We start from the raw sequence: 25930 nt of genomic DNA, 5'->3' as shown, positions 1-25930 counted from the left end.
TAGGAAATAATCAAGAGCACAAAGAGGGAGCTCACAGAACAGGAGAAAATCTTTGATACCTGCACCTCAGTGCCAATTTCCAGGATATATAAAGAACTCGAAAAACTTAGAACTAAAGAAAAACAACCCAGTCATGAAAAGAAATATGACACTTCTCAAAAACAGAAACATGAATGATCAAAAAATATAAGAAAAAATGTTCAAAATCTCTAGCAAGAAATGCAAATTAAAACTACACTGAGATTTCATCTCACTCCAGTCAGAATGGCAATTATCAAGAAAACAAGTAACAATAACTGTTGGCTAGGATGTGGGGGAAAAGGTTCACTCATACATTGCTGGTGGGACTACAAATTGGTACAACCAGTATGGAAAGCAGTCTGAAGATTCCTCAGAAAACATGGAATAGAACCATCATTTGACCCAGCTATCCCACTCCTCGTATAAATCCTCAACATCCTACTATTATATTATAGCCACATCAATGTTTATAAGCAACACAATTCACAATAGATTAGCTATGGAGCAAACATACGTGCCCTTCAACAGATGAATGAATAAAGAAAACGTGGTATATATACACAATGGTGTATTACTCGGCCATTAAGAAAAAAGACTTTATGATATTTTCCAGTAAATGGATGGATCTAGAGACTATCATTAAAGTGAAATAAGTCGATCTCAAAAAGCCAAAGATCAAATGTTTTTGCTGATATGGAATATAATCCACAATAGGATGGAGAAGAATAGAAATTCAGTGGATTAGACAGGGGAATGAAGGGAAATGAGGGGGTGAGAGGAAAAGGAAAGACTGGGGAATGAATCTGAAATAATTTTCCTATGCACATATATAAATACATCTACTGAATTCCACCATTGTGTACAACCACAAAAATGGGATCCTAATTAGAATAAGATATATCCCATATTTGTACAATTATATTAAAATGAATTCTATTGTCACATATAACTAAAAATAACCAAAAAGAAAAGAAATAGGCTACTCAAGCATTAGTCTGCAACAATAAACTCCAGTTATTTCTCTGTATTCATAGCTCTAATATCAGCATTTTACAGTCCTACATAATGGGATTCTTAAAAAGAGTAAAAACTATCTTTTGGCATAGCCCTTGAGCCTTGGGAATCCCAAATACACCTTAAAATTTTACACATATCATTTTATGTAAGAATTAGGATAATGCCTTCTCTTGCTGTCTGCCTGAATTTAGAAATTACAGCTTTTCTCAGACATATTAAATTGAAAGAACTCACAAACCAGTTTCTAAGGATGTATTTAGGAAGTCCTTCACAACAATTTTCTATATTTATCATGTGTGTGTGTGTGTGTGTGTGTGTGTATTTAAATTGAGGATTTAAATTATGAAGATTCCCTAGTGAAATCTTCACCAATTTTCTTTGCATCAATATGTCTTACTGTACATACCCAAGCTGCCTCTGTGTTGGTTTCCATAAATAGAAAAAGCTTGACTTATGGAGGTAAAGAAAACTCCAGATTTGAAAAGGAGGTAATCTTGCCTCACCATTTTTAGCATTATTACACTCAAGTTGAAACTATTATTGAAAGGTTCAACGTAAACTTGCATGTTGGCCTAAGAACCTAACCATTCCACAAATTCTGAGCTAGGCTCTAGTTAGTGACTCAAATAGGTAGAAGTTGCTAGTTTTAGTGTAATTACTATGTTAAGCCCTGTGCGTTTTGTTAATATTATACAACTTTTTCAATAAATTGTGAAGTACATAACTATCTGTATTACAAATAAAGTGCAAAAGCATAGAGAAGTAACTGTCCAAAGTCAGAGTTAGTTAGAAAACAATCTGCCTTTATAGAACACAGTATTTAATATTTCAAGTTCCACTGGATTGGACAAAGGAGGAGGGGAGGGGGCATGGGGCAGGAAAGATGGTGAAATGAGATGGACATCATTACCCTAGGTATAGACATGATTGCACAAATGGTGTGACTTTACATAGTGTACAACCAGAGAATTGAAATGTTGTGCTTTATTTGTGTACAATGAATTGAAATGCATTCTGCTGTCATGTATAAATAAGAAGAACAAATTTTTAAAAATGGAAAAAAGAAAAAGTAAATAATTAAAAATATTTCCAAGTTCCAAGTAATTTACAAAGTAATATATGATTGAGAATTAAGAACTGTGGTGAATAAAGCGACTATATTTAATTAGTTTTTAGAGCTTACAAATATAACTCATGCATTGGAGCAATGTTCTAACCAAAAATTGCCTAGTATTTTTACCTATATTAATCATTGGACTTTACTATTATGACTTTTCCTGGTTATTTCCAAACAAAATCATTTTTCCAAATAATAATCAGGAGAAACAGATTTACCACCACTAATGCTTTTCAGAAGGAACTGCATGGCAGTTCCAGACAGCTGCAATGAATATGTTTTCCCAAGGTTTTTAGGAGACATTTGTTTCCATACACAAATTATGATACCTTTATTTGAAATCCAGTTTTATGATATTCCACTCTATTCCAAGAATTTCAGAATTCTGGATACAAAGTATTAACTAAAAAAAACTAACTCTAAATCTAGTGATTACAATTCTAAATATAGTAGTTTACCTCTGATTTAAATTTATAGAATTCTAAGAGCAAATCATATCACATCAAGCTTTCTCCAAATTGTTAATTATTTCAAGAAATTTTTAAAATATATCCTTATTCTTTTTGCTGGGTTGGCTGTATCTTGAGAGCAAAATCTTAGATGTGTTGTATTTCTTTCAAGGTCAAAGTGAGGTAATTCTTAGGAATTTAAGATACATTTTTTACTGATAAACTGTATTTCTCTTACTAGCTATTTTCTTTGGGGTAGAGGAGTTATGATGTTGTCTTTTGGTAACAAAGTATACCAAAGGAAGGAACTGCCTTTAACAGACTTATTTTCCCCTAAAAGTCTGGGAAATATGTCTCTTTGAATAAAGAAAACTTAATATTGAAGTCGTCTAAGGTAAATGAGAATTTTCTTATTATGATTGCACTGACTCTTTAGAAGTTTCTTCCTGAAAGATTGCGTTACATTAGAATGTCTGGTTCCATGAAACAATGAAGCAAACTATCTTTTAACACTACAGGCATGAAAATTACAATCTTTTCTATGCTTAGACAACTTATCCTTAAGAATCTACTGTTATTATTTCCTTCTCTATGAATAAAATAATAGGAAAACTAAGAAAATTACCTTTTTTGTTTTACAAACTATCAGTTTTTACATTTTCCACTAGATTAAAACTTTTGTCTGATCATTTTTTATTTCTAATACTATATCAGTAGTCCTGCTATATAATTATTATATAACCAAAAAAATAGAATGGGATTTACTATTATTATGAAACTTTAGTTTTTGTATTTAAAATATGTACAAAAGAGTAAAATTTTATTTGCTGCTCCTTTTGTTTTTACCATTACTAGAGCCACTAGATGAACTAGAAGTGCTGTAGCCTGGTGCTGAGTCCGGGAAGTTGAGCGCTAATACTTTAATTGAAGTCTGAGAAGGAGAAATACTTGTGGAACTTGAAGCTGACCTAAAAAAAAAAATTATAAATTTAATGTAAATTTCATAGCTGACCTGAAAAAAAATACTATAAGTTTAGTCCAAAACATTGATAAATTTTTAAAAAGTATGACTATTAACAGATATCAAAAAACAATTTAGAAAATGATGAACATAGATTCAATTAATAGATAAATATGTTTCTATGTGAGAAAAATGTTTTCAACTTGTTATGATTTATATCCCCCCAAAGCTTATGTGTAAAAGCTTTGTGCCCGATGCAGTGATTTTGAAAGATGAGGCTTTGGGGAAGTAATTGGATCATGAGGTTTCTGACCTCATCAGTGAATTCATCCATTGAAGGACTCATACCGAATGGACTACTGAGAGGTGACAGAAAGTATAGGAAGTAGGAACTAATTAATAAGACTGGGTTCTTAGTAGATATGTACCCTTGGATAATATATCTAGTCCCCAGCCCCTTGTTTTCTCTACTTCCTAGCCTCTGCGAGGTGAGCAGCTCTGTTCCACCACACCTTCATCACCATGATACTGTGCCTTGCCAAAGCCTACTACACCTACTACACCTCTGAAACCAGAAGCAAACATAAATCTTTCCTTCTTTAAGTTGTTTCACTTGGGTATTCTGTCACAGCAATGAAAATCTGACTTAGCACACAAATATAATAAATTTCTTAGAGTTAGAAGTATTAAAGGATTTCAAGATGGTAACAAAACAGAGGCAAGATTTTGCTGCTGAGAAAAGCAATCAAAATTAAAGCTTACATAATAATTCAAGAGGAAAAGGAGAGGCATGTTGATAGAAAATTGGGACCATTTGAAAAATAGCTATGCAACTGAAATGATAGCTTTTTAAAATATATTTTATGAAAGTACAGGGAAAACAAGTAATTATTTAATATATTTATATAGAAGTCAATTTTTTAAATTTATTCTTTAGTTTTAGGTGGACATAATATCTTTATTTTATTTTTATGTGGTATTGAGGATAGAACCCAGTGCCTCACATGTGCTAGATGAGCGCTCTACCACTGAGCCACAACCCCAGCCCCTAGAAGCCAAGTTTTCATACTTAAAACATTATATTTTAGGAGCTCCCTTTTTCTTGAAATCTCTACATGGACAATAGAAAGTAATAAGTAGCTGCTGACTATAGGAGATTAGAAATTCTAAAATAAGGATCAACAATATTTTTTTTGCCAACAAAGCCCAAGAGTATTGATTAAGCATCCCCAGTGATAGAATTCTAAATAACAATAAATGGCAGAAGGGAAAAATAGTTTCCTTTTTATCAGAACAAAGTATCAAATAAATTCTAATTATGTACAATTTCACTAATGCAGTTTTATTCACAAATTTGATGTGTCCTTTTATGGATTAAATATTTCCCCAACTTGGGGTCCACCCCAGTGCTAGCTGTAACCCCCAAATTTCATCCTACTAAAATAATTGTCAGTCACAGCCCATGTGTTGTAATAGGAATGGTGACAGTAGAAGTCAAAAGGGAAGTCTTGCTTTACTGCATTTTTCTACATGTAGCCTGAGTAATGTTGGCATAGTGAGGTAGCTGAGGGTGAGGAGAGCATTGGAGTGCACTGGCTCATCCACCAGCTGTGGTGACATGGAAGGGGCTTGATGCACTCAGGGTAGCAGCTGTGAGAGTTAGGATGTTTTATTAGCCTTTTACTTACCTTACTGACACCAGGGAAGTCTGTGAAGGAGATCTAGAACTCTGGCGACTGCTTTTTGGACCAGCTGTGGGTAGTTCTAACCCATTCTGGAAGAATATTTAACAGTAATCAATAGTCCTACTAACGATTATTTTAGAAAAAAAATATTCTAATTAGATTTTGCTGTATGATGGATATTAAATTTTTTTATTTTCATGGAGCATAGCATACTTAGCATGTACAAAGAGGTTCAATACTTAGTACCACAGAAAGAATAAAGAAAAAAATTTACTTATTAGAGAGTACTGTATTATTACCTGTTCAAAGTATTTTTTAAGAATAAGTTTGATCTCAGCATTTTCTTCTATGACATCAACTAACATTTCGTCAATGACCTTGTGAAACTCCCTCACTTCCCGAAGTTTAATGTCTTGTTCTTCTAAAGTTTCATCTTTTGTTTCTTTCAAAAGACGAATTTCTTTGGTGAGTTTTCCACACTGTTGGTAAATAATAATTAATTTTTAGATAAACAGATTTTTACAACAAATTTTAAGGATAAAGGAGAATTGGGGCTTACCATTTAAGACTTAAAAAAACTATTATAAGTAAATTTTGAAAAAAAAAATATCAATACCTGTTTAGTTACTCTCTCAAATTTTGGCTTCTGATCCTCAATGTCTCTACGTAGTTGAAATGAATAAGCTTGCTTCTCTGATAATTTTTCCTGAACATTATTTGCTAAATTTTCTATAACTTCTAAAGTGTTTTTCATGCTCTGCAAAAATAGGTAACACACTTATTGGCTAGAACAAAAACTGACATTGCTTCTCATTTGTCAAGTATTAATTTTAATACATTAATTTTTGCATATAATACATATCTAATCTATCAATGCCTAAGTATAATGGTCTTGTGGGTTAAATTTTCTACGTAATTCCACTGGAAAGTATTTTCATGGTACTTGGAAAAATCAATAATATAAATAACTATTGTAATCAGGCAATTTTAAAGGTTCACAATTTATATTATTAGTTCCAGCTTTATTTCTTTTTTTTTGTATTTAGTTGAGTTTATTGGGATAAGTATGTGGATTAGTAAATTATCCAGAAGAACTAAAATGACATTTACATTCATTTTTTACCATATCAAATTTTTTTAGTTTTACTGATTCTATTTTTTTTAAATACATGACAGCAGAATGCATTACAACTCTTTTTACACATATACAGTACAATTTTTCATATCTTTGTATATAGAATTTGTTCATGCCAATTCATGCCTTTATACATGTACTTTTTGTTTATTTTTTTGCATTACAATTCTTATTATACATAAATACCACAATTTTTCATATCTCTGTTATATATAAAGTATGTTGACACCCAATTCGAGTCTTCATACATGTACTTATTTTTTGTTTGCTTTTCAAGTTAAAGAGTATTAAACCCAGGGCCTCATGATTGCTAGGCAAAGTGATTTACTTTAGTAACTACTTAATGCTATTTTATTTTTATCTTTTAAATGTCAAGGAGCAATCCTAATGTGAACACTAAGGAATTAGTCAGTGGATAGATCATAATTGGCTAGCTATGACCCATCAACAAATAACAAATGTCAATGCTTCACATTAGAATTTTAACTGATTTACTAAATATTTCACTTTTATATCTTACTGTCTACTTCCCTAAAGATGTACAAAAACTCTATTATTTGTGCAAGATCAAGAAAATAGAAGTAGTAATAATGATAGTTGACTTTTATTAAGATACTTCAGATACTAAAGGTACTATAGAATTTACCTGGATATCTTCTTGAAGTTCTCTTATTTGTCTTTGCTTATATCTGTATTTTTCATCAGCAGCTCTTTTCTGTTCTTCTAGTTGAATTTTTAGCTCATATTCATCACCTAAAATTTGGAAAATTTTTAGCTAAAATTTTCAACTTACTATGAGGAAGAAGTCTCAAAAATATTACAGATAAGAAATTTCTAAGATGTCTTCTTATAAAAGGTTAAATTCCTTGTATCTACTTGAAGAAAGACAATGTGAGCATGTAGTAGCCATTTCTTGTTTAGTCAACACACAAAGCAATATACAGTTTTTTCAGATTTGAGATTAACTCTCCATAGAAGTAACATGTCATATACCAACAGAACCAATAAAGAAAACAACATCTTAACAGACCAATTACAAAAAAAGGTGGGGAGGGGAAAGGGTGATTGATTTTTCCTACTCAATCAAACATAGTGTATTTTTGTTCTCCATGTCTCATAACATTCTTCTCGTTAAAATAAAATAAATAACTTAAAAACAATATACTATAGGGACACAGCCACATCAATGTTTATAGTGGCACAATTCACAATAGCTAAACTGTAGAACCAACCTAGATGCCCTGCAGTAGATGAATGGGTAAAGAAAATGTTGTATATATACACAATGGAATATTACTTAGAGTTAAAAGAGAATAAAATCATGACATTTGCAGGTAAATGGATGGAGTTGAAGAATATAATGCTAAGTTAAGTTAGCCAATCCCAGAAAACCAAATGCAGAATATTTACTCTAATATAAGGAGGCTGATTCATAGTGGGGGTTGGGAGGGGGAGCATGAGAAGATTAGACAAACTGTAGATGGGGCAAAGAGGAGGGAAGGGAAGGGAGGGGGCATTGGGGTAGGAAAGATGGTCAATGAGATGGATATCATTACCCTATGCACATGTACAAAGACATAAATTGTGTGACTCTGCTTTGTATGCAACCAGAGACATGAAAAAATGTGCTCTATATGTGTAATATGAATTGTAATACATTTCTGTTGTCGTATATGACAAATTATAAATAAAATGATTATACATACTTAATTGTACATATTTTAATAACTCCTACATACTAGATGGCGTCACTTTTTTAAAAGATTGTTTGTAATTGTTATTGCAGCTCTTGAGTACTTGCAAGGTGTTTTCCAGAGCATAGATTTCTTTTTCAGCTTTATTGATCTTAGCATCCAAGCTGTCACCTTCCCTTTGAAGTTCTTCTTTTTCTTGAGCAGCCTATAAAGTATAGAAGAGAACTAGTTAAGTAAAGGTATTTATCAGGGAGAAAAAGTCTTGTCTTTGCAGCAGAAAATAGTTAATGAACAACAACTAAATTTACCTTAGTACCTATACATGGGACCAGGCATTTATTTATTGCACTTGATTTAGAGTAAAAGACCAAGTCTTCAGGCCTTAAAATATGGCATACAGGATTCAAAACCATGATGGAAATATAATAATTAACCAAAGCTTACCTAAAACTGTCTGACAAAAAGCTAAGCATATGTAAATCCTACTGAAAACAGAAATAAGACTCACTAGAGAGAGAACAGAAACTCAGTATTCTTAATAAATGAATTCAGCAAAGTAGCAGGATATAAATTAATACCCATAAATCAAATGCATTTCCTCAGAGATGAACATTCAGAAAGAGAATTTAGGAAAACTACCCCATTCACAATAGTCTCCAAAAAAATTTAAAAAAATACTTGGGAATCAAAGAAAAGAGGTTAAAGACCTATCCAATGAAAACTACAGAACACCAAAGAAAGACATTAAAGAAGACTCTAGAAGATGAAAAGACCCATGTTCTTGGATAGGAAGAATTAATATTGTCAAAATGGCCATATTACCAAAAGCTTTATACAGATTGAATGCAATTTCAATTAAAATCTCAACAACATTCCTCACAGAAATAGAAAAAGCAATCATAAAATTCATTTGGAAAAATAAGAGACCCAGAATAGCTAAAGTAATCCTTAGTAAGAATAGTAAAGCAGGGGGCATCACAATATCAGACCTTAAACTATACTATAGAGCTATAGTAACAAAAACAGTATGGTATTGGCACCAAAATAGTCAGTGTAGACCAAAGGTAAAGAATAGAAGACACAGAGACAAACCAACATAAATACATTTATCTCATACTAGACAAAGGCGCCAAAAACATACATTGGTGAAAAGATGGCCTCTTCAACAAATGGTGCTGAGAAAATTGTAAATCCATATGCACCAAATTGAAATTAAACCACTATCTCTCATCAAGCACAAAACTGAACTCAAAGTGGATCAAGGACCCAGGAATTAGACCAGAGTCCTTGCACTTAATAGAGGAATAGTAGGCCCAAATCTTCATCACATCAGATAAGGCCTGAACTTCCTTAACAAGACTCCTAAAGCTTAAGAAATAAAATCAATAAATTGGATGAATTCAGGCTAAAAATCTTCTTATCAGAAAAGGAAACAATAAATAATGTGAAGAGAGAGCCCACAGAGTAGGAGAACATCTTTACTACATGCACATCAGTTATAGCATTAATTTCCAGGATATATAAAGAACTCGAAATCAATAAACAGGCTGAGAAACTGAACAGACCCTTCTCAGAAGATATACAATCAATCAACAAATACATGAAAAAATATTCAACTTCTCTAGTAATTAGAGAAATGAAAATCAAAACTACTCGAAGACTTCTTCTCACTCCATTCAGAATGGCAATTATCAAGAATAGAAGCAACAATAAGTGCTGGAGAGGAAGTGGGGGGGAAGGTACACTCAGACATTTCTAGTAGCACTGCACCTGGGTGCAACCACTATGAAAAGCAGTATGGAGATACTTCAGAAAACTTGAAATGTAACCTCTATTTGACCCTGCTATTCCACTCCTCAGTCTATAACCAAAGGACTTAAAGTCAGCATACTATAGTGACGCAGCCATATGAATGTTCATAGCAGCTCAATTCAGAATAGCTAAACTGTGGAACCAATCTAGATGCCCTTCAATAGATGAACGGATGAAAAAACTAAGATATATATACACAATGGAATATTACTCAGCATTAAAAGAGAATAAAATTATGGCATTTGTAGGTAAATGGATGGTATTGGAGGATATCATGCTAAGCAAAGTAAGACAATCCCAAAAAATCCAAAATCCAAATGTTCTCTGATAAGTGGATGCTGATCCATAATGGGGAGTGGAGCATGAGAAGAATGGAGGAACTTTGATTGGGCAAAGGGGAGTGAGGGGAAGGGAGCGGAGGGGGCATGGGAGCAGGAAAGATGGTGGAAAGAGATGGACATCACTACCCTAGATACATGTATGACTGCACATGTTGGTGTGTCTATATATACATCATGTACAACCAGAGAAATTAAAAGTTGTGCTGCAATTGTGTACAATGAATTGAAATGCATTCTGCTGTCATATATAACTAATTAGAACAAATTTTAAAAATAGAAACTCAGTATTAAATCAGAAGAATGTTTTTGGCCTCAAAGAGCTTCAGGAACAGTTTCTCATTTCAAATCTTTTGAAGGAATAAAAGATGAACCAGATATATCCAGGGAAATAACCTCCTCTGTTTGTTTTGTCATAATTTCAAAATAACTATGTGAAAAATAGAAATTATTTTGAAGTTTATAAATTGCTAAAAACTAAAATTTCCTTTGAGTAGACATATTACAGTGAATTCTTATTAGGGTAACTATGCCACTGGGCTATACTCTGTACAGTTCAAAGAACGTCTCTGATTAAAGGGTCACAAAAACATATACACTGAAAATTTTATTTTTAGTCAAAACTAAAAATCAATATTTTAATTCAATCCCCAGATATATGCATTTAAACCAGATGTAGACAATGAGAAAGAAAGTCTTATTAGTAATGCTTCAAGTCTTAACAGTTTCATTGGTATTTGTTGCATTATGCTTCAAAACATGAGTTACATGTATTTTTGTAACAAATATTATAATTTTTAAAAGCCATAAAGAAATGGTAAATGCTTGAGGAGACAGATACACTCACCCTGATTTGAACGTTACACAATGTACACATATATGGAAACATCACCCAAAAGCCCATAGGTATGTACAATTTTTATGTGTCAAAGCTCAGAAAAAAGAAAGATAAAAGTTGCTATATATGTTATATCTAATCCCTTTAAGTTGTGTCTAGAATTAACATCTATTTTTACTTGAAATATAAATAGTTTAGTGGAAGAGCTGGAATGATTCAAAACATGGATTTTGACTGTGGATTGACTACCAGTGAGTTCAGTGACATTAGTAATTCATATTTCTTCTTTGAGCTTGATTTCATTTTTCAAATGAAGGAGTTAAATTTGTTCATCCTATACAAATTCCTGCTCTAATTTCATGTATACCTTGAAATTCTAAAGTTTTCCATCTGCTTCTAAATTGAAGATTATATAATGTTTATTTTCATTTGGGGTTAGAAAAGTTGGTATTTGAAATTTTTAATAGCTTTCTAACATTTCAAAGCATTTTCAAGTACCTTTAGAGTTGTACAATTTCACTAGATTATGGTCATAACTACATTTATAAAGACTAAGAGAAACTTGTAGATAAGATTTTAAAGATACCAGTTCTTCACTGGTTATTGATTATATTTTTCAGTCTGGTTTTTAAAAGTCAGATACTGTGAGATGCTACCATTGATAAAAGAAAAACAAAACCATGTATGCTCCATAGACCAAAGGCTACTACTGTAAGACCAAAAACAGGGACTCTGAGTTGAACTGTGTCTGGGAAAAAGACATGTGACTTTATTTGTAAACAGGGTCTTTGTAGATAGAGTCACAATGAGGTCATTAGGGTTGGTCTTAATCCAGTATAACTGATATTCCTACAAAATGAGAAACTTGAACATATACAAACAGAGGGAAGACTGCATGGAGACATAGGAAGAACACCATGTGAAGATGAAGGTACACCTTCACAAGCCAAGGAACACCAAAGATTGCCAGTAGACCAGAAGAGGAGAGAGGCATAGAACAGATCCTCCCTCCTAGCCCTTAGAATAAACCAACCTTGATAACACCTTCCTCTTGGACTTCTAGACTCAGGAGTATGAAACAAAATTTTGTTGTTCACAATATCTACTTTGTGGCATTGTTATGGAAGCCCTAAGAAACTAATAAGAGGGTCAACAAAATTTAAAAGGGCCAGATAGTAAATATTTTAATGTTTTGGGCCATTCCGCCTATGCTGAAACTACTTACTGCCATTATAGCAGGAAAGTAGCCATAGACAACACACAAATGAGGGGCTGGGGATGTGGCTCAAGTGGTAGCGTGCTCGCCTGGCATACATGCGGCCCGGGTTCGATCCTCAGCACCACGTACAGACAACACACAAATAAATAAGTGTATTGTTGTGTCTCATAATACTAATTTACAAAACAGGCAGCAAGCAGCATTTGACTGGGGCCTGGTTTGCTGACCCCTGGCTTACAACACTGCAGAAAACAGAACAGTTGCTAACACTGTAACCAAATTCCTCTTACCCAGATTTATGAACATACGAATATGCTCCACCAAGAAAGATCATTTGTGGAGAATTGTAAGGATAAGAAAAAGAGAAAGCTCTTGAATTGACTATATTTTAACCCTAAATCTATAAAAAAAAAAAAAAGTGGCTCTGAAAAATGGAATCATTTTAAAAAATAAAAATTAAGTTCTAATTGGCAAATTTGTTTTTCCTAGTGAAACTGTTAAAATATTATTTTCCAAAGGTTAAAAGTTATTCTCATACAAATATAAAACAAAAAAGCACAGTTGTGTTTCCACTAGCCCAAATTCATTTGCATTGTTAGCAAAAAGAATCATTTGTGTTACTCTCAGTTATCTACAAGTTCATATCTATCCCCATGGAAGGATAGATAAAATAATTAGTCAACATGAAGTCAAAGGTATTCACTCCTTTTCAATCAGATAATTCCTGAAGGGTCTGCTAAGAAATACTTGGTGTCACCACGTAATGGTGTCATGGCACCGAGTGACTGTTTGTCTCCATTTTCATGCCATGGATAATTTTTCCTGATAAAAGTTAGACTGAATTTAGTTATGAGGGAGATATAGAAGGGCTTGACAGCCAGGGCAAGACTGTGAGTAAGGAGGTTAGAGGCAAAGTCAGAACAAAGGAGCATGGAGTGGGACTTCTAATGTGGTCAACTTCCTGTTGATGAAAGTGCTTGTGGACAAAAGTGGAGGACCCAATCAGAGAGACACTTCCGTACTCATGCTCCTAAGTGGGATCCAAGAGCAAAACACATGGACAGAAGGGGCACCAACCAATAATAGTGTGAAGCACATGGACAGGGGAGGACATCAGAAAAGGAGAAAATTCCAGAGACCATAAAAAGAACAAGCCCAAACTCCCCCTGGATTCCTAGCTCTGAGGCCCCTTCTCTTCAGAGAAATCTATCCCTATATCTCTTTAGCCTTTGCAAAAAATCTACTTCTTGCTTGCTCTCTCTGTGTCCTGTTCTTCAATTCTTTGCTGAATAGAGACAACAACCCAGCATCACCAGACAGTAACAGTTATAAAGAAATAAAGGCTCATTTTTTATATATGTGAGACATGTGAAGTATTGTTAGTAAAAACTTTAAACATATTATACAATTAAAAACAGAAATAACTGTGTGACAAGCTATGGATCCCAGAGAAGATGGAAGGAAAAGAAGTATGGTATCAGTCAATTGAGGGCAACTGCTAGCCTCAAATTACTTAACATGTTATATGATTTTTGTCCATCGCTGTCACTGTGAATAGAAGCATAATTTTTCCTCACTAAAAATATTTTGCCTGTTTTCCTGAGTAAATGAATCAGCATCATCACAGCAATAACAATAATAATAGCTAATATTTGAGTGCCATCTTGTGCCAAGCACTATCCTGAGAGCTTTGCATATATTTTCTCACATACTTTTTCCAACAAAAGTAACAATATTATCATCCTCATTTTGCAAGTGAGAAAACAGGCCTTAAAGGGTCATACAACTTATTCAACATCACTTACTTAAAGACAAAAGCAGGATATGGACAGAGGCATTCTTAACACCAGTATATGTAAGTAATTCATCACAGCCCTTGTTGGTAGAGAAGAATAACTGCAATTGCAACATGTACCTTCTACCCACAGCTAAATAATTAGAGATTACCCCCTCACACTATGAAATATGTATATTTAAAATATGGGAGGAGGAGTATCTTGTTACTATTAGGCAGAAGTCTGATGTTATAACAAAGATTTGAGAATTAGCACTGATTTCCCATAGGTTAATTTCCAAAGGTTACAAGTTAGGCAAGCCACACTCAATGTATGTGTTAGGGGAAAACTTGAAGAAAGGCTATAGAAGAAAACTTGGTTGCTGAAGGAAATGTGTAGAAGTTGAAGACAGCATCCATAGAACCATTCTCTGAAGGTGTGAATTGAGAGTACCTCTATCCATGAGTCAACGTTACAATTTTAGTCCTTTCTTAAAGTGGATTGAGTAATTTCCCAAACCTTTTTATAAAGAAATTCACATCTATCCAGGGTATTTTCTACATGGAAAAGATGAATATAGCAGTATACAGGAACAAAATTACATTCAATTCCTGATCAGTTCTGGAGTTCTCTCTTATGGGTTCTTAGGTTAAGATAACCAGACAACTCTCAAACATCACAAAAGAAAAAGCAGTTTCCCTGGGTGCAGTGGTGCATGCCTGTAATCCCAGCAGCTTGAGAGGCTGAGGCAGGAGGATTGAAAGTTCAAAGCCAGCCTTAGCAAGGTCCTAAGCAACTTAGTGAGATATATATATATATATATATATAAAAAACTGGATGGGGATGTGGCTCAGTGATTAAGCAGCCTGGTTTAAAAACAAAAGAGAGAGAGAGAGAGAGAGAGAGAGAGAGAGAGAGAGAGAGAGAGAAATAAAAAACAGTTTTACCTGATCTGTCTGTATCCTATAAGAGAGAAAGGGAGCAGCCCTCTTCCTCTCTGGATAACTGCTTACCAGGACTGCAAATGTAAACTGGAGTTTAAGATTCAGAGGTGGCATAGCTCCCACAAAATGCTAAGGTCCAGGGTATGGCATATAATAGGTGGCCATAGTGAAATAAAGCCTTAAGATATTGAACAGTTTGTCACATGCATGCTGAAGGCACCCAGAATGATGATATATGTCTTAGAGTAAAACAGATTATGAGTCTTGACTAGATGAGGGAAAATGACACAATAAAAATGACAGCAAAAATGATGGTTAAAGAATGGTCAACTTAGAATGACCTGAACTCAAAAGAGGAAGTTAGCAGAAGGCTTTGGGATCCAGAGGGCATGCTTTGATCTCAGGGATTGGTGATATATATAGAACTGATAATGCTTCATTATCTCCATCTAGCAACTAATGTTTTGGATGTTATTAATGCATTAGTTAATGACCCTAACTAAGTAAAATAGTTGCTATTGTTTCATGGAAAACATTTGCTCTTTGGGTTCATTTAAACCCAGAAGATTACTGTGAGTGAGTTAACAAAGAAAGGATACTTCTTACTCTCACATCTGTAAATCAATTAAGATTACCTTTATTACATAATAGGTCTGTGTTTTCTCCTCTTCTCCCTCAGGAGGCATCATAACAACAGTAAGAATTTCATATCTATTCTTCAGCTTATTGATTTTACTTAGTCGCTCATGAAACTCAGCGCTAATATAAAGAGAAAAAAAATAAAGGACAGTCATGAGTTCTTTCTGATGACATTTGGATTTATGTTATTATCAAACTCAAGCAGGTCAAATGTGTTCTCATTTTTTAGTTTAATAATTCAGAGTTTATCCACTTGAAAGCTAACAAGTTAGCATGCCATGATTTCATGGATGCTGTCAGAAGACATGAGATTCCTATGGCAGAAACAAAGGACTTATAAATTATTACTCATGGTACAGCAAGTAATATGTATGAGTTTTCTGTTTACAATGGTTCCCCTTGCTTCTCCCCATTCCCCTGTCCCACAATGGGAAGGAGATGCTCAGGTGAAGGCTACCAAAACACAGTAGGTAGGTTTGTGTCATAGCTGAGGAAGTATAGGCAACCCAAATATCTTCTAACAGAAAATAAACAAGTATGCCTAACTGTTCCTCCATAGTGAAATACTACCTCTTCCTCTGAGGCTGTTTGCTATTCAAACATCTTTGAAAAGATAATCCAGAACAGGGCAGAAAATACCTCCCTTTGCAACGCATGCAGAAATATGAGAAGCTCACAGAGAATCATCTCCTAACATTCAGATTCAAATTCTTAAATTGGTACTTTTTCCTTTTATTACAATAAATTTATATTTTATAAGCTATTTTTAGAAGTTATTTTATAATAATACTAGTAGTGCTAATATACTCATGGCAATATGGAGGGTGAGTCATTGACCTGCAACAATCTCATGAAAGTTAAGACACAAAACCATGGTGAAAAAAAAATCTTCAACCTACCAGTTTTCTGCCCCAAGAGAAAACTGATGGAAAAATATATTTAGTTAAAGATTTTCTTATTTTTAATTGTCACTATTTTTTTATCAGAAAAAAAAAATTTGCCCATCCTTCAGGTGATCATAAACGGAAGCTAGCCTTCAAGCTTAAGATGGCAGACTGAGCAGACGTTATCTGTTCTCTTTCCTGAGATGAAGAAGTTTTTTTAAGCCATAATATCTCTAGAAACAAGAAAGACACAAATATTTTCACAAATTCATAGGAAAATGGAAAACAGATATGATAAAAGTGATAGAAAAAGACAGATGCTCATAGAAGATTACTGAGGCAGCAAAAACTATTTTCTACCTGAAAAGTCTGAAGAAAACCCAAACTCAAGAATAATAAATAAAAAGAGCAAGATTGATTTGTGAGCTACCATCAATGGGTAGTTAATAAAAGGATCATTCATCAAACATCTGGGTCATTTCCCCCAACACCCTGGGTATACACAGATGTTGACAGGGATGGTCTCTACTCTGATGATGACTGACAGATTGCCACAGTAGCATATATGTTGGTGCTAGAGAGAGAAGTAAAGAGAGAACATGAAGTAATTCTGAGGTTTTACAACAGTGGAAGTAAATGAAAAAGAAAGGCAGTCTGCTTAGCAATATAATGAAGTCTACTTCATTCAAAATAAATACATTCTAATTGTTGGTAACAATGGAAGTCCTGATTCTGCCTAGTAACAATTTGTGCTCCTTAGGGGACAAAGTAGCTAAGAGCCTAAAACCAGGCTCCCATTTGGTGGAGAGATCTGTTGAGGAAAGAGATCTACTTAGCTGCAGTTAAAACCCTTACCAACTACCTATCCCAATATCCACTAATTATTAATTAAGCATTTATTAGAAAGTATTGATAGAAAACCAAGGATCATCAGACATTCATGAAATGCTAACAGCATGAATTAAATGAACAAAGAAAAACAAATCCTGGGAGACAGATAATACATAGAATATAACTCTCAAAGTATTCTAATTAGTATTCTCCAAAATATGAAAAAAATATTAGCTCCAAAAAATATCTATAAAACAAAATGGACTGTTAGGAAAAGAAAGAATCAAAGAAAGAACAACAGTTCTTGAAAATGAGTTCTCGGCGACAGTCGCCCAGCCAGACCGGAGCAGGAAGCCGCGACAGCCGCCCAGCCAGACCGGAGCAGGAAGCCGCGACAGCCGCCCAGCCAGACCGGAGCAGGAAGCCGCGACAGCCGCCCAGCCAGACCGGAGCAGGAAGCCGCGACAGCCGCCCAGCCAGACCGGAGCAGGAAGCCGCGACAGCCGCCCAGCCAGACCGGAGCAGGAAGCCGCGACAGCCGCCCAGCCAGACCGGAGCAGGAAGGCGCCAGCCGCCAGCCAGACCAGAGGAGGAAGTCCGGTCCCGCCCAGAGCGCTAGTCTCCAGGAAGCCCATCAACCCTTAAAACCCATCAAAGTGGGTGTGGCTACCAGCACAGTTGCGGCTGATCCAGGTACCCGGTTTCCAACTCCCCCACCCTTAGCTGCGATAACTCAAAATATTTCCCACAAGCTTTTGGGGATTGTAGCTATCAACACAAAACAACAACTCTAGAGGCACCTGGTTTCTACCTCAGAGACTAGAGTAGGGAAGATACAGGTGGAAGCTCATTTCCCTTCACACTGGCTATACCCACCACCCTGAATACAGAGGCTCAAACTAGGAATAGACAACGCCACCTACTGGAAGCAAGGAAAACAGTGTTCTGAGAGACTTTTTTTTTCCTCTCTTTCTCTTTTCTTCTCTCTCTTCCACAACTTCAGCATATGTGAAACCAAGAACTGAGCATGAACAACTGAATTACCAAAGTAATATAATATAGAGGAATTGCATATACCCCACCTCCCCCCATTTTTTTTTCTGTATTTCTATCTTACTTCCCTTTCCCTTCTCTTATTTCTCTTTTCTTCCTTGTTATTTCTTTTCTTTTCTTTTTTTTTTAATTCATATTCTCTCTATACCACTTTCAATCTCCTAACTTTTGCTATCTATACATAGGGTAACTATCTAAATAGGAGGTTGAGTCTATACATTCTTCCATAAATTACCAGTCGAGTGGTTAGAGTTCTCCAAAGGTGCTAAGTTAGTTTAACCTCATTCCCTCACTCCTTTCTCTTTAAGTATAACATCCTTCGTCTGAAATTAAGTTTTCTATATGCCACCAGATATGGTACGCCTTTTATGAAACTAAGGAATATATTCTTAAGTAATAATTAAATCCAACATCTATAGTCTTAGAATCTAACTATAAATGTATTAATAATGAAAACTTGTCCTTAGATAATGTACTGTTGATATTGGGATCTGTTAACATTGTCTTTCTCCGAAAAAGAGGGATATTGGAGCTATTCAAGAACAATACAAATATATAAGGGGAAAAACATTAACTCAACAGTTTCACAAAGCTAGAAAGAATCATGAGCAGTATGAAAAGACAAGGAAAGAAAGGACCACAAACAATACAGGTCAATTCAACATTAGATGAGGTAATATCTGCAGCTGATGGAATGTCAGACAAAGAGTTCAGGATATACATGCTTCAGATGATCTGGAGTCTCAAGGAAGACATTATTCATCAAATTCAGACAATGAAAAATCACTTGGACAATGAATTACATAAACAAATCCAAGAAGCAAAAGATCAACTCTATAGGGAGATAGAGGATATAAAAAACAAACAAACAGAAATCCTGGAAATGCAGGAAACAATAAACCAAATTAAAAACTCAAATGAGAGTATTACCAGCAGAGTAGAACACTTGGAAGATAGAACATCAGAAAACGAAGACAAAGTTTTTCAACTTGAAAAGAACATAGACAGCTCAGCGAGAATGTTAAGAAATCATGAGCAGAACATCCAAGAATTATGGGATAACATCAAGAAACCAAACCTAAGAGTTATTGGGATACAAGAGGGTACAGAGGTCCAAACCAAGGGAATGAGTAATCTATTCAATGAAATAATACTAGAAAACTTCCCAGACTTAAAGAATGAAAAAGAAATCCAAATACTAGAAGCCTACAGGACACCGAATATACAAAATCATAAGAGATCCACACCAAGACATATAATAATGAAGATGCCCAACATACAGAATAAGGAGAGAATCTTAAAAGCCACAAGAGAGAGGAAGCAGATTACATTTAAGGGTAAACCAATCAGGATAACTGCTGATCTTTCAACACAGACTCTGAAAGCTAGAAGATCCTGGAACAACATATTTCAAACGCTGAAAGAAAAAGGGTTCCAACCAAGAATCATATATCCAGCGAAATTAAGCTTCAGGATTGATGATGAAATAAAAATCTTCCACGATAAGCAAAAGTTAAAAGAATTTGCAGCTAGAAAACCAGCTCTTCAAAACATCCTTGGCAAAACATTACAGGAAGAGGAAATGAAAAATAACAATGAAAACCAACAACGGGAGGTAGTACAATAAAGGAAAAACTAAGCATAGAGGAAAAACTAATCATGTTAAGTATCATACATAACCAAATATGGCTGGAAATACAAACCATATCTCAATAGTAACCCTAAATGTTAATGGCTTAAATGCACCAATCAAAAGACATAGGCTAGTAGAATGGATTAAAAAAAAGATCCAACAATATGCTGCCTACAGGAGACTCATCTGATAGGAAAAGACATACACAGACTGAAGGTGAAAGGTTGGGAAAAATCATATCACTCATACGGACCCCGGAAGCAAGCAGGGGTGTCCATACTTGTATCAAATAAAATAGACTTCAAGCCAAAGTTAATCAAAAGGAATAAACAAGGACAATACATACTGCTCAAGGGAACCATACACCAACAAGACTTGACGATCATTAATATATATGCCCCAAACAATGGTGCAGCTACGTTCATCAAACGAACTCTTCTCAAGTTCAAGAGTCTAATAGACCACAACACAATAATCATGGGAGATTTTAATACACCTCTCTCACCAATGGACAGATCTTCCAAACAAAAATTGAATAAAGAAACCATAGAGCTCAATAATACAATAAATAACTTAGACTTAATTGATATATACAGAATATACCACCCAACATCAAGCGGATACACTTTCTTCTCAGCAGCACATGGATCCTTCTCAAAAATAGACCATATATTATGTCACAGGGCAAAGCTTAGCAATTACAAAGGAGTTGAGATACTACCATGCATTTTATCTGATCATAATGGAATGAAATTGGAAATCAATAATAAAATGAGAAAGGAAAAACCCTACATCACATGGAGATTAAACAATATGCTACTGAATGAACAAAGGGTTACAGAAGACATCAAAGAGGAAATTAAAAAATTCTTAGAGGTAAACGAAAACTCAGAAACAACATATCGAAATCTTTGGGACACTATGAAAGCAGTACTAAGAGGAAAATTCATTTCATGGAGTTCATTCCTTAAAAGAAGTAAAAGCCAACAAATAAATGACCTCATACTACACCTCAAAGCCTTAGAAAAAGAAGAACAAATCAGCAGCAAATACAGTAGAAGGCAAGAAATAATTAAAATTAGAGCAGAAATCAATGAAATCGAAACAAAAGAAACAATCGAAAAAATTGACAAAACTAAAAGTTGGTTCTTTGAAAAATTAAATAAGATTGATAGACCACTAGCCACACTAACAAAGAGAAGAAGAGAGAGAACCCAAATTACTAGCTTACGGGATGAAAAAGGCAACATCACAACAGACAATTCAGAAATACAGACGATAATTAGAAATTATTTTGAAACCCTATACTCTAATAAAATAGAAGATAGTGAAGGCATAGATAAATTCCTTGAGACATATGAACTACCCAGATTGAATCAGGAAGATATAAACAACCTAAACAGATCAACATCAAGGGAGGAAATAGGAGAAGCCATCAAAAGACTACCAACCAAGAAAAGCCCAGGACCGGATGGATATACAGCAGAGTTTTACAAAACATTTAAAGAGGAACTAATACCAATACTCCATAATCTATTTCAGGAGATAGAAAAAGAGGGAGAACTCCCAAATTCATTCTATGAGGCCAATATCACCCTGATTCCCAAACCAGAGAAGGACACCTCAAAGAAAGAAAACTACAGACCAATATCCCTAATGAATTTAGATGCAAAAATCCTCAATAAAATTCTGGCAAATCGTATACAAAAACATATAAAAAAGATTGTGCACCATGATCAAGTAGGATTCATCCCTGGGATGCAAGGCTGGTTCAATATACGGAAATCAATAAACGTTATTCACCACATCAATAGACTTAAAGATAAGAACCATATGATCATCTCAGTGGACGCAGAAAAAGCATTCGACAAAGTACAGCATCCCTTTATGTTCAAAACATTAGAAAAACTAGGGATAACAGGAACTTACCTCAAAATTATAAAAGCTATATATGCTAAGCCTCAGGCTAGCATCATTCTAAATGGAAAAAAACTGAAGGCATTCCCTCTAAAATCTGGAACAAGACAGGGATGCCCTCTCTCATCACTTCTATTCAATATAGTTCTCGAAACACTGGCCAGAGCAATTAGACAGACGAAAGAAATTAAAGGCATAAAAATAGGAAAAGAAGAACTTAAATTATCACTGTTTGCGGATGATATGATCCTATACCTAGAAGACACAAAAGGGTCTACAAAGAAACTACTAGAGCTAATAAATGAATTCAGCAAAGTGGCTGGATATAAAATCAACACGCATAAATCAAAGGCATTCCTGTATATCAGCGACAAATCTTCCGAACTGGAAATGAGGACATCTACCCCATTCACAATATCCTCAAAAAAAATAAAATACTTGGGAATCAACCTAACAAAAGAGGTAAAAGATTTATACAATGAAAACTACAGAACCCTAAAGAGAGAAATAGAAGAAGATCTCAGAAGATGGAAAAACATACCCTGTTCATGGATAGGCAGAACTAACATCATCAAAATGGCAATATTACCAAAAGTTCTCTATAGGTTCAATGCAATGCCAATCAAAATCCCAACGGCATTTCTTGTAGAAATAGATAAAGCAATCATGAAATTCATATGGAAAAATAAAAGACCCAGAATAGCAAAAGCAATTCTAAGCAGGAAGTGTGAATCAGGAGGTGTAGCGATACCAGATTTCAAACTGTACTACAAAGCAATAGTAACAAAAACAGCATGGTACTGGTACCAAAACAGGCGGGTGGACCAATGGTATAGAATAGAGGACACAGAAACCAATCCACAAAATTACAACTATCTTATATTCGATAAAGGGGCTAAAAGCATGCAATGGAGGAAGGATAGCATCTTCAACAAATGGTGCTGGGAAAACTGGAAATCCATATGCAATAAAATGAAACTGAATCCCCTCCTCTCGCCATGCACAAAAGTTAACTCAAAATGGATCAAGGACCTTGATATCAAATCAGAGACTATGCGTCTGATAGATGAAAAGGTTGGCTCCGATCTACATATTGTGGGGTCGGGCTCCAAATTCCTTAATAGGACACCCATAGCACAAGAGTTAAAAACAAGAATCAACAAATGGGACTTACTTAAACTAAAAAGTTTTTTCTCAGCAAGAGAAACAATAAGAGAGGTAAATAGGGAGCCTACATCATGGGAACAAATTTTTACTCCTCACACTTCAGATAGAGCCCTAATATCCAGAGTATACAAAGAACTCAAAAAATTAAACAATAAGAAAACAAATAACCCAATCAACAAATGGGCCAAAGACCTGAACAGACACTTCTCAGAGGAGGACATACAATCAATCAACAAGTACATGAAAAAATGCTCACCATCTCTAGCAGTCAGAGAAATGCAAATCAAAACCACCCTAAGATACCATCTCACTCCAGTAAGATTGGCAGCCATTATGAAGTCGAACAATAACAAGTGCTGGCAAGGATGTGGGGAAAAGGGTACTCTTGTACACTGCTGGTGGGACTGCAAAATGGTGAGGCCAATATGGAAAGCAGTATGGAGATTCCTGGGAAAGCTGGGAATGGAACCACCATTTGACCCAGCTATTGCCCTTCTCGGACTATTCCCTGAAGACCTCAAAAGAGCGTACTACAGGGATACTGCCACATCGATGTTCATAGCAGCACAATTCACAATAGCTAGACTGTGGAACCAACCCCGATGCCCCTCAATAGATGAATGGATAAAAAAAATGTGGCATTTATACACAATGGAGTACTACGCAGCACTAAGAAATGACAAAATCATGGAATTTGCAGGGAAATGGATGGCACTAGAGCAGATTATGCTAAGTGAAGCTAGCCAATCCCTAAAAAACAAATGCCAAATGTCTTCTTTGATATAATGAGAGCAACCAAGAACAGAGCAGGGAGGAAGAGCAGGAGGAAAAGATTAACATTAAGCAGAGTCATGAAGTGGGAGGGAAAGGGAGAGAAAAGGGAAATTGCTTGGAAATGAAAGGAGACCCTCATTGTTATGCAAAATTACATATAAGAGTTTGTGAGGGGAATGGGAAAAAAATAAGAAGAGAAATGAATTACAGTAGATGGGGTAGAGAGAGAAGATGGGAGGGGAGGGGAGGGGGGATAGTAGAGGATAGGAAAGGTAGCAGAATACAACAGTTACTATTATGGTATTATGTAAAAATGTGGATGTGTAACCGATGTGATTCTGAAATCTTTGTAATGTTTTGAATAAAAAAAAAAAATTAAAAAAAAAAAAGGATTTTAGGATTAAATCCTAAAAAAAAAAAAAAAAAAGAAAATGAGTTCTCCTGTTCAATAAATATCAGTGAAGAATACAGATTCAGTTGTGAGTTGGAGAGATGGAGAAATGTGGAGGAAGCTAGCCAGAGAGAAAGGGAACTAGGGAGAGAGAAAATAAGAATATTTTTTAAAGTAAATAAAGTAGAAAATGAGAGAAAAGTTAAGAAACCTGGAGGACAGATCTAGGAGGTCAACATCCACTAAGAATGAGCAAAAAAAATTGGAGAAAACAGAGAAAGTGGTGATGAGAAGAAAAGTTGAAGTAATAGAGAAAAATATTCCCCTGAACCAAAGAAAGATGTGAATAAAATAATTAATTGAAAGAGTTCTCTAAAAGCCAAGCAAGAAAAATTTAAACACCCAGACATGAAAAGCAAAGATAAAGAGATTGTCCCAAAGCTTTCCAAGAAACCCAACAACAAAAATTAGGTTCCCTATGATGTAAATTGAATTACCCTGGAATCAGACCTCCCATAAAAACATTGTATTCTAAATTTAATCAGTGTTTTCAAGAATACATAAAAGAGGAGGGGAAAAAAGTAGAAGTAAAAGGTGCTAAGTCTTTTCAAGAAGCGAAAGACAAATTCTCTTTTGAATTTAAAAATGAACAAAAAATAATTAGAATTTTTAATTTTCAATTAAAAGGAAGAAAAATAAAATTCATTAAATCAATAAAAGACAGGGGAGAGAGAAAGATTGAATACATGGTAATTTCTTGAAAAGTCATATGGATATAGATACAAATAGATGAAGATATGAATATCATGTGAGCCAGTAATTCCTCTCCCAGGTATTTAGCCAGGAAAAAAAGAAAGCACATGTCTATGCCAACAATACATATGTTCATTCATAACAGCTTTGTTTGTAACAGCTAAAAACTGGAAAGAACATGAACGTCCATTTTTTATCAGGTGTATATATAAACAAATTAGAGTATCATGAAACACTACTTTTGAGAAAATAAAAGCCAGAGTTGGCAAACCATTCTGACTGCCACCTGTTTTGTACAGCCTACATGCAAAGAATGGCTTTAACATTTTTAAATAGTTGAAAAAAACCAAAAGAACTAAATTTTATGAAAGATGAAAACAAAATTTCATTGTTCATAAAGTTTTTTGGAATATAGCTATGCTCATTTATTTACATATTTTCTGTGACTGCTTTCACTCCACAATGGTAGAGTTATTGAAACAAAGATGATATGGCTTGCAAAGAACTGTAACATTTACTGTCTAACCCTTGCAAAAGAGTGTGCCAATCTCTGATGAAAAGGAATGTTATTAGTGATTACACACAGTACGGGAGGAGTCTCAAAATAATTATGTCAAATGACAAAAGGCAGAAAACGAGTATTTACTAATGGATTCCCTTCATATAAAACTCCTGATAATGCAATCTAAAATATGTATAAAAAGCAGTTATCTTGGAAAGGCACATGGGAAGGGACTGGCGGGAGGATTTACGATGGGGCACAAAGAAACTTGTGGGGTCATGATGTGCGGTGATGTTTTCTCAGGTATATATTTATATTGTACAGTTTAAATATGAGCTATTTATTGTAGCTCAGTTATACCTCCACAAAGTTGTCTCTTTA

At 34.7% G+C, this 25930-nt stretch overlaps 1 protein-coding gene across 2 annotated transcripts in view; it reads right to left on the bottom strand.

The window, feature by feature from the left end:
• Positions 1-3424: 3424 nt before the first annotated feature.
• The window catches only part of Ccdc39 (coiled-coil domain 39 molecular ruler complex subunit), a 60085-nt gene continuing 37579 nt past the window's right edge, over positions 3425-25930 (bottom strand). The window contains exons 14-21 of one of the 2 annotated variants that reach the window (XM_076868580.2): positions 15641-15764; positions 8125-8284; positions 7032-7138; positions 5867-6007; positions 5550-5729; positions 5259-5339; positions 4127-4130; positions 3425-3567 (exon numbers count right to left, since the gene is read on the bottom strand). In XM_076868580.2, the coding sequence (XP_076724695.1) occupies positions 3425-3567; positions 4127-4130; positions 5259-5339; positions 5550-5729; positions 5867-6007; positions 7032-7138; positions 8125-8284; positions 15641-15764 (940 nt within the window). Of the gene's footprint in view, positions 3573-4126; positions 4131-5253; positions 5340-5549; positions 5730-5866; positions 6008-7031; positions 7139-8124; positions 8285-15640; positions 15765-25930 lie in introns of both variants that reach the window. The other variant, XM_076868579.2, reaches the window with a different exon arrangement.

This window comes from Callospermophilus lateralis, chromosome 10 (assembly GCF_048772815.1).
Source record: "Callospermophilus lateralis isolate mCalLat2 chromosome 10, mCalLat2.hap1, whole genome shotgun sequence".
Lineage (NCBI taxonomy): Eukaryota > Metazoa > Chordata > Mammalia > Rodentia > Sciuridae > Callospermophilus > Callospermophilus lateralis.
The sequence above is the reverse complement of the archived record's forward strand: the minus strand, read 5'-3'. Positions and strand labels throughout refer to the sequence as shown.